At 39.7% G+C, this 10,054-nt stretch overlaps 1 protein-coding gene across 1 annotated transcript in view; it reads left to right on the top strand.

The window, feature by feature from the left end:
• LOC106148760 overlaps positions 1–10,054 on the top strand; it is a gene marked incomplete at its 5' end in the record, with an annotated part of 56,315 nt that continues 46,261 nt past the window's right edge. Inside the window, 1 exon segment of the mRNA XM_013515268.1 lies at positions 1–285. Within this exon segment, the coding sequence (XP_013370722.1) occupies positions 1–285 (285 nt within the window).

Below are 10,054 nucleotides of genomic sequence, written 5' to 3'. Positions count from 1 at the left end.
GGGCGGGGCCCGAGCGCAGGGGCGAGGATTGGTCCCGAATTCTGCCTCTTCCACCTTTTTCCGGTTATCCACCTCTCCCCCCTACCCACAAGTACACCTTTTCCTTTCCCTGCCCTCAACGCTTCCTCCACAGGTTAGACTTTAAGGTCCTTGCTAAATCAGTAACATTTTCGACGTGGAGCTCCATAGAAAACAGAGGAAGAGGATCGCCCAGGCAGGCTCCGTTCATTCTCCACTCAACAGGTTGCAGGTTCTGCGACCCTTCCAGTAACGGTGGCACTGAAGGTATGCGGTGCCCTTGCACGGACCTCGAACAACTGCAGTGTAAAGGCGGACAATGTAGTGTCGTGTTGGTGCAGGGCACTACAGAGGAAACACCTTCAAGTAGCCTAGGCAGGTGGAAAATAGGCGGGTGGGAAGGTGTCCCATCTCAGAGTGTGGGAGAGGCATCAGCGTGGAAGCTGGGATTGCTCGATTCTGTGGACTCCTTCAACGTACCCCTTGTCCGTGAACTAAGATAGCTGTTCACAAATAGAAACAGAAATTGCCACATGGAAAAGCACCCAGTGCTTAGCTCACTGTCGGGAGAGACAGTTGAGAAATACAAGCAACCCGTGTGAGAACTGGAGCGTGACCTTTCTATTTTACCCTGATATGAGGACCATCTGGCTGGTTTCCCACCCACCCCCACTGCTAGACAGAAAGGCCTTCAGCCTACCCCAGAGCTGGTGTAGCTAACACTTTACTCACAAAATAAAACCAGCCCAATAGTTTTGTTTGCGTAATATATTTTCTCTTGGGCTACACAAAAAAGTTTATCAGATACCACTACTGATGAACTGCCTAGGTAAAAACTTACCCCGGGAAGCTGCGGTTGCTGGGACACTACGTGCACTGAGCAGGAGTGTGAAGCATTTCCAGCAGTGAAGATTTACTGTCCCTTTCCCCCGACACACAATATTTTAAAGTGTGATACCCTGTCTACATTCAGCTGTAACTTTGGTCAGGGTTGGAAATCCACATTGAAAATGTCGTTTTAGCTTGTTTCTTCCTTTCTACATGTGAAGAAAATGGTGGAGAGTTAGGACTTTCTTACCTAGATTGAAACAGCGTAGCATATAAGAGCAATGATAAATGGTGTCATATGTGACGGCTATGACGGGAGGCAGGAAAGATTAGAATCACTTAGAAACAGTCACGCCAAGTGATGACCTTGTTGGCTTGTTGCACCTATATAACCACTAAATTTGAATTATAAACTCATTCTCACCTTTGGTCAGGAACCAAACTTCTCTGAAGCTGAAACTACTTGTAGTTCTAGTTCTAAAACATTCTTGAATTAGTAAATGTTAAAACTGGAAAGGAATTAGTAGTGTGAATATCCAAATCAGTATTCAGTGAGGACTTTCAATCTAACCATTTAAGTAGATTAATAAACTGAGATTTATTCAGAACACAAAAATGACCTAGTCTTACAGATAGTTGGAGATCAACCTCTAATTTCAAAGTGTTTTTCCTATACAGTATTTCCTTTTTACACTACTCTGATCAACTATATTTTATTGTTTCTTCTGTGACTGCCTCATATTCAAGCTCTCAGATTACTAAAATATTAACTAATTGCATAATTCCCCCACTGACTGGCATTCCATCGGCTTTCTTGTTTTATGAAATGGCTACCTAGTTGTCTGGGTTTGCTTCTTCTGGCCCCTAGTGTCCACATTTAACCAACACCTGAACTTCTGTTGTGGTCGGGTGTTGACCTTCATGAATGGGAGGGTCCCAGCCTTTTTGCCCTGTCCTGCCCTGTGGCCAAGCTTCTGATGTTCCATATGTAATTAACTTCGTTGCCCTGGTAACCATATCCACGTTGGAAAGTGAGGTCATAGAGAATGTCCATGTACTAGAGTTCTATGTTCTTTAGGGCCTTTCTGTTTGACATGTTCAAAGGGGAAGAAAGCAGAGAGTCAAGTACTTATAAGACTGCATAGAAAGAAAATGTCTTGACAACACTTCGGGTTCGTCCTAACTGATAGCCTTTGGAAGTCAGAGTTATGATGCTCTAAGAATATACATAACTTAAAAGGTTTGGGGGCCTCTGATTTGAAAGCTAAAGTAGTCTGAAGGCAGTTTATTGTTTTATAGAATGGAAATGACCACAATCTGTACTATTTTAAACCCTACACACACAGTGAATAAGACCAAGTTACATAATAGTGACCAGAAGAATGGAGGGTGGGCTGATAGCAATGATTACAGTAATTACAGAGTTCAGGTGCCCATCAGCTACCGAGTAGGGAATGTGGCATCACACTGTCAGCTAAATTTGAATCAGGACTGGATTCTGACACTATTACTTGCCCAAGACCTGTGCAAGTTTTATTTATTCAGCCAGTCCTTATTAAGCATCTACTATTAGTTTGATACTGTAGCAAGCACTGTGGATACAAAGTCAGATGAGACAACCAATGTTCTGGCTGTTAAAAGTTTATATTACTGATACAGGAACTGGCAAGTTACAGCCCACAGGTAAAATCTAGCCTATCTGCTTTTGGTGTAGACTTCACACTGCAAATAGCATTCACATTTTCAAATAGTTGGAAGAAGGAATGTTTCGTGACACGTGAAAATTATAGGACATTAACATTTCAGTGTCTATCAGTAAAGTTTTCCTGGAACACAGCCACACTCTTCCATTACCATGTTCTCTGTGTTTGCTTTTGCAGTTGCAGTCTGATGGCAGAGTTACTATAACATTTCAAGTCCTACAAAACAAAATATATACCATCCAGCCCTTAGCTAAATGTTGGTCAACCCCTGATTGCAAAGGACCTACAATTACAATGCAGTTGGTTGTTGGTCTGTGAAGGGACACAGGTGGTAGGAGAATATGGTAGGTATGAAGGGACACTTAACCCAGATTCAGGAAGTAAGAACAGGCTGGTGGAGACAGCACTGAGCAGAGGTCTTTATCTTGAGGCCTGGCCTTCTTTGGATGCACCTCCAAGGACCATTTTGATGTCTTTGTTTTTTTCTGCCGACTTCCTTGAGAACACAGTTCCTCTCTGACTGTATATTAATTTTTATCTGATTTAGCTGCCTATAATGTTTCCCTTCTCTGAAGAGCTGACCCCTAACTGTGGTTAAAGGAGAATGGGTGAAATTTTAATCTACCTGCTTTGACTTGAGAGGGATTGCTTTAGGGGAGGGTTATGGTTGATACATTGTGTCAACTTCAGGAGTTTAGAAGCTTAACTAAATAACTCAGCAGTCCTACATCCTGGGGTGAAAAGGACATGCCTTTACAGCTCTAGGATGTTGTTCATTGTGTCCACTTGAGAAGTTCAGAAGTTTAACTAAATGATTCAGCAGGGGGCCAGAGTCCTCATTTGTAAACATCTGGAGCCTGTGCAAGAGAAGGGCACAGGTATGGTGTGAGTGCTACAACCACCTCCCCCCAACCAGGGGTGGGTGGGGGGAGGATAGCCTGCTTATAATGTAAGGGAGGAAAAGAAAGAGGCTTGCCCCCTGTTGTGGTTTGGGGCTTATTTTTGCAAGGGGAGCAATAACACAGGACACATTTTATATGATTATTTATAATAGTCACCCACAACCAGCACCAGGCTTACTCAGTTCAGCTGGGGGTTATAAATTGACCACCAGTTGTCAATCTACCACAATCCACCCCCAGTCAACTTGATAACCATACACATTTCCTTAATCCACAGTCTTAATCCATAGTGGCAGATTTGTGAAAATTAACATGTCTTGGTCTATCCACATTTACATTAATATAACAGTTACATATATACAATTCTCTCTTTTTTTTTTTGCACTCATTCCTGCACCAAAAACAAAATATTCAAAGTGACCAGAATTCAAGGCTAAAAGACAATACTTTGATGAATAAACCCGATTACAAACATATATCTAAAACAACATAAAAACATTAAAAGAACTTAGAATCACAGTCCTTATTTCCCATTAATTTTTACAATGCATGGCAAGACTAAAAAATGGGGATCTCCTGCAATTCAAATACACTCTTATCTTTGGGTGAAAGATTTCAGTTCATGTTTTCATTGTCCTGTTCTTAGCAATCATGTTTTCCTCTATTTCATCCTTGTAACCCAAAGCTCCATTAGCACCACCCCTCTGGCCAAATATTTCATATCACTTTACTGGCTCTTTACTCTTAATTTCAAACAGATCTGGCCAAAAGCTCTCAATAGTAACCATGCCACTGTCTCAACAATAGACTACACTGAAATTTTTGTTTCTCCAACCAGGCAATATCGCTAAACACAAGCAAAATGCAGACCAACTTCTGCCAAAGCACAATATATTACCTGGGATCCAGCAGCCAATGCAGTCCTCAATTGAAGCTTCTTGAGCTTCATCGTAACTGGTAGCATTTCCATCAGTACTCTGACTTTCAAGGCTCCAATCAGAGTTTCCAATATAGTTTGCAGCATACAAGGGCTGCCTCTTTGGCCAGTCTCTCAAAACTTTTCCAAATTAATTTCAAAGTTTCTTAAGTCACATGGCCAGACATCATCACAACAATAAATACCCTACTCTCGGTACCAATTTTGTTATGCTTTGGTGCTTATTTTTGCAAGGGAAACAATGATACAATGATACAGGATACATATTTTATAAGATTATTTATAATAGTCATCCAAAGAATGATATACAAAAGAGTGCAGGAAATTTGTCCACATACTAAGACCAAGGAATGACCAAGGAATCCAGCTAAGGGCCTAGATCCCACAGAAATGTCCTGCATGAGTTCAAGACCAGGGAATCCAGCTGAGGGCCTAGAGCCCATAACAATATCTCATGCAGGTGTGTTTCATGTATCTGTGAAGGCCCAAAGGTCAGTGGTGGAATCTAGGAAGTCTGTGCCAGTGGGATGAAGGATCTGTGCTAGCAGGCTGATGGATCTGCACTGGAGCTAGAAAGTGATGCTCAGAAGAAACAGAGCTCCCCCAAAAGGTACCATAGCCATCCTTAGCAACAGTGAGGTCCCGAGCTACTCTGATGATCAAGATGGTCAACTTCTTATCAGGGAAGCCAATGCATCAAGCTTCTCCAAAAGACCAGCATTGTACCACCTTCCTGCTTTCATTGCAGGAAGCAATGCTCAAAGTGAGGACCAGAGCTCCCCCAAAGTGAACCAAAGCTATTCTCAGTGACAACAAGGTCTCGAGCCCCTCAGAGGATGAAAACAGCCAAGTTCATCAGGAAAGACAGCATGACAAGCTCCTCCAAAACAACCAACAGCACCTTAAAGCTTCTACCAGCTTCCAACAGCCTTTTTCCAGTCCCAACAGCCTTTTTTTTTGTTCTCCATGCCTGCCTCTTATGCTGTTGGCAACAGTCCCCAGGTGGGCCTCCCACACCCAGCACCATGCTTACTCAGTTCAGCTGGGGGTTATAAGTTGACCACCAGTGGTCAATCTACCACACCCCCCGACCGCCATTTTTGCTCTTGTTGCTTTTGCTGTCTTCTGAAGAACTGTTACCCATGGGCTACTCTGCCTTGGAGCCAGCTGAGTATGGACTAAAACCTCCAAAGTGGGCTAAATAAACCTTTCCCTCTTAATTTTGGCTTTCTGGTATTTTGTCCCAGCAATGAGAAAAAAAGAAACTAAGACAGGGTGAGCATAATAAAGAGTCTTCTCCGGAAAGCTAATCTAATGGGCCTTGGACAGAAGTCATGTTGGAGTTTAACAGTTATGAACTTCCTTTACAAGGTCAGTCTAGCTGGTTCCTGGTAAAAGGAATCTGGCATATTTATCTTCATGATCACTTGGAGTTTGGCAGCCTCTAGGTGAGAATAAGCAAATTTTTAAGAGATTAAAGTACATATAATTTAAAGCATGAGCACTAGCATGGAAAAGCAGATTGCAGGAGAGAGCTACATCTAGACACTGTTCTTAAGGGACTGAAATAGTGATTCTAACCAGCTGGCTCTTAGACTCCCTCTACTGATATATGTTATCTATAAGTCTGATGTTTCTTTGGCAAAAGTTTCTCTAGGTTTAGCTGTAAGAAGATAGCTTGGTGGTTTTGAAGGACAATTTTAGCTAAAGAATTTAAAGACTCTTGCTCAGCTTTTATAGCTTTTACTGTACCTTATGAGCCTCATTAATACTGGTCAGCTGCAACTGTAGCTGGAAGCTGGAAGCAGGAGTCAGTGATTGTATGCCCTTTTCATATCTAATCTTTATTATTATACTATCATATTATTTTTTTAACATCTTTTTGAGACAGGGTCTCGCTATGCAGTTCAGGCTGGCCTTGAATTCACTTTGTAGCCCAGGCTGACCTCAAACTTACAACGATCCTCCTGCCTCAGCCTCCCAAGTGCTGGGGTTACAGGCATGAGCCACCACGCCCAGCTCTATAGTATCATATTATTTTTATATGTCTTCCAGTTATACTTTTTTGATGGGTATGTAAGACCAAGTAAAATGAGACCTGTGTTAATCAAAACTAACCTCTTACTATTTGTCCAAGTCAGTTAAGTCTCTTAACTGAGGCATTACTTTTGGAACCATGTATAGAGTCTTCTGTCAGTGTCAGCCACCATGGTCTTGTTTGACCATGTGGATGGAAGACATTTCTTTCTTTGGTGACCCTTCTTTTTGGCATACTCTTATTTGGTTATATTGGTTGACTCTTGTTTTCTGGGGTTTAACAATCTCTGTTTGGGAGGTTGGGTGACTCACCAAAGTTGTAGGATCTTTCTCATGTCTTGGGTTCTTGTTGATCTTTGAGGGCCAGGGCCAAAATATTGGATGTCCTTTTAGCCCAGTTATCTTTTTAGTTTTGGGCTCTAAACCTAGGTTGTTGAACACCTAGAAGGGAAGATCAGTTACATCAGTATTGTGGAAACAGACACTGAGTTACAGTCATACTTTGGGAAGAGATGCAGAAAAGAAATGCAGGTTAGACCATATGTGCACCCTGCCCAGTGAGGCAGCTCTGCCCTATTTTTGTCACTAGTCTAGGTATCTGTCTTGGTTACTTTTTTCTCATTGCTGGGACAAAAATAGCTGACACCCAATATTAAGGAAGGAAAGGTTTATTTCGCTTACAGTTTATGGAGGTTTCAGTCCATACTTGGCAGGTTACAAGGCAGACTGACACATGGCAGAGGGCTACAGCTCATGGCGGCAGAACACAGCAAAGCAACAAACACACACAAGGGAGGAAACGGCTGGAAGCACCCTCTCCCTCTCCCTTACATATGCAAACTATCCACCCCAGGGCGGGTGTAGCTCTCACACCCATAATCAATCAAACTCTAAAAGCCTGCCCCATGGCCGCATGAGGCTTTGAGGGGACACCCAGACACAAACCATAACAGTATCTCTGCTATTTATGTAGAAAATCTCGTTTGTTATCACTCTCAAAAATGAGAGTTGTCGTCTTTGAAAGTAGCCATTAGACCAAAGAGGAAAGTTACGATCTGAGAAGTAATGAGTGATGATCTGAGAGTTGAGGCCACAGTCCTCTAGTTTCCTTTGAGAATCAAGATTTTAGAAGAAACAGCCAGGACTCAACCAAATCAACAAGAGCAAATGCTCAAAATAACTAAAGATACATATTTTTTAAGAACCATATCCTCCACAAATTTTTTTCTATATATTTGAACCTTCTAGTTTTGTCACTATCTTTCTTTTCTTTTTTCTTTTCTGACAGTAGGCATTTGAATTTTAAAGTGCCTCCCCCCACTGCCCCCTCACTTCTTTTTGATCTCAGGATGTTACACTTTAGCATAACAATCATGATTACATAATTATGTTAGAGCCATTAGATTTTGTTATCTCTGAACCATTTAAATTTTCATTTTGGTATAGACTAATATTTTAGTCAATTATCTAATTACAAGATATTAAATGACATAGAAAAACTTTTACCTAAATTTGTTATCTTCTAATAGCATGCCACTTAAGAAGAATGTTCTTATCTATAGATATACTTTATAGGTTATTAGTGTCTAACTTTTGATTTTTAGAGTGACATTGCCTGGATCAGACAATGTTTGAGCATTTCTAAATGTTGTAACTCATATATAACATACATAAAATAATCATAAATCATAAGTCTTGAAAAAGTATCTGCATCATCTGGCTGGCTGTCCAATGTTGAATTGGCATGTACATTTCATCATGAGTAGCTGGAACAAAAGTAAAGGATAGCCAGATGTTTGAGCCTAAAATGTTTTATACCACCACAAACAACTTTAACTGGGGGTCATCAGCATGATAAGATGTCCTTTAGCCTGGCATATTTGAAGGCAACACAAATACACCATGAGGCTAGTAATAACTGGCATCACAGCCACATAGAAATCATATTTAATTTCTCCTCTTAAGATAAATTTTAGACTCTTCTAATAGGTTTTATATGATATAACTATATTGATGAGAACTAAGGACATCTTACAGCTGTTATATATTTAGGAAACAATGTTAATGACTGTAAACAGACCCAGTACCCAACATATAAGCACATCTAATCTATATAAGAACAAAAGTTCCTGTTTAACCAAATCAAACAGATGTAAATCAAGTTTAAACATCAAGGCCAAGTTTAAAGAGATGTCAAATTTTAATTATTTTGTATGTGTAAGGTCTAAATATATATTGTGTAACAGAGAGTGCCTATTAGTTACTTTGTATGTATTAAATTTATGTAGTCTTAAGTCTATAAACATTACTTGAAAGCTTAGACTCAGAGCATAGCTTGATGTTGGATGTATACAGACACATATCCAAATGTGTATGTTATGTCGTAAACAAGATAGTAGCTATTTACTTAACCAATCATAAATTGATTATTGAAAACATTTTATGGGTTAACATTCAAATACTGTTTAACTCTTAAAGCTCACTTTTTAGTAATCAAAACCCTAATGATGAGAACATAAGAAACTTATTTAGAAAAATATAGAACCTTTACCTTTAAGTCTAATTTTGTAAGTTGAACTCAATATTTTAGAAAATTATGTTGCTTTAGACAAAGAAAATTTAACCTTTTAATTATAACCAAAACAATTACGTTAGATGACCCATCATAGCCATTAACGTTTCTTATAGCTATATGTATTATCTTTGACCAACAAAACCTCTTAAGTTATGGTACATAGAGGATAATAGACATGGCATTTATAAACTGATTTTTGATATTATCTTGGTTACCTAAAAACCTGGATGGAAATATGTTACCAACTAAAGATAAATTAGCATATTGTTAAGCTTATATGATCCACAAGCATTTTGAGACAATGTCTTGAATGTTTATCAATAAGCCAACTTAAGTAAAACTTGTGGAGGATAATGTATACTTAAAAGTGAACACACAGAAATATACACATTAAATCATATGTAGCCCTGGTGTTATCAAACTTCAAGGCTTTTATTTCTATGTAAGACTCAAATCTGTCAGTTTTTGTCTGGTAATGTTTTAAATGGTTTTTCTATTGAAATCTTCAAAAAAGCCAAAAAAAAAAAAAAAGAATTTTTGAGCTAAAGGGACCCCACTATTAAAAAAAAAAAAACACCAGCTGCAAGTACTTTAATCAGTTATTAACACATGTTAGGCAGATGACAAACAAACATACATAAGATGTTTACGTTTAAACCAGAGTGCACTCTCAGGTGTATTTGGCCAAACTGATCTACAATCACCCTTTTAGAATGTTTAGGTTTGATTAGCGTACCTCACAGATCTTGAGAAAGTATCCCTTAAATTCATCTGGAACCAGAAGAGACCCAGAATAGCAAAAGCAATCCTGGGCAACAAGGACAAGTCGGGTGGAATCACAATCCCTGACCCGAAATTATACTTAAAGCTGCGGTCATAAAATCAACCTGGTACTGGCTAAAAAACAGGCCCGAGGATCAATGGAACAGACTGGAAGAAACAGACACAACCAAAAACACACTCAGCCACCTAATCTGTGATAAAGGGGCCAATCAAACTCACTGGGAGAACAACAGTCTCTTTAATAAATGGTGCTGCAAAAATTGGCTTGGTA

Source organism: Chinchilla lanigera, unplaced genomic scaffold (assembly GCF_000276665.1).
Source record: "Chinchilla lanigera isolate Chin_1 unplaced genomic scaffold, ChiLan1.0 scaffold00027, whole genome shotgun sequence".
NCBI lineage: Eukaryota > Metazoa > Chordata > Mammalia > Rodentia > Chinchillidae > Chinchilla > Chinchilla lanigera.
The sequence above is the reverse complement of the archived record's forward strand: the minus strand, read 5'-3'. Positions and strand labels throughout refer to the sequence as shown.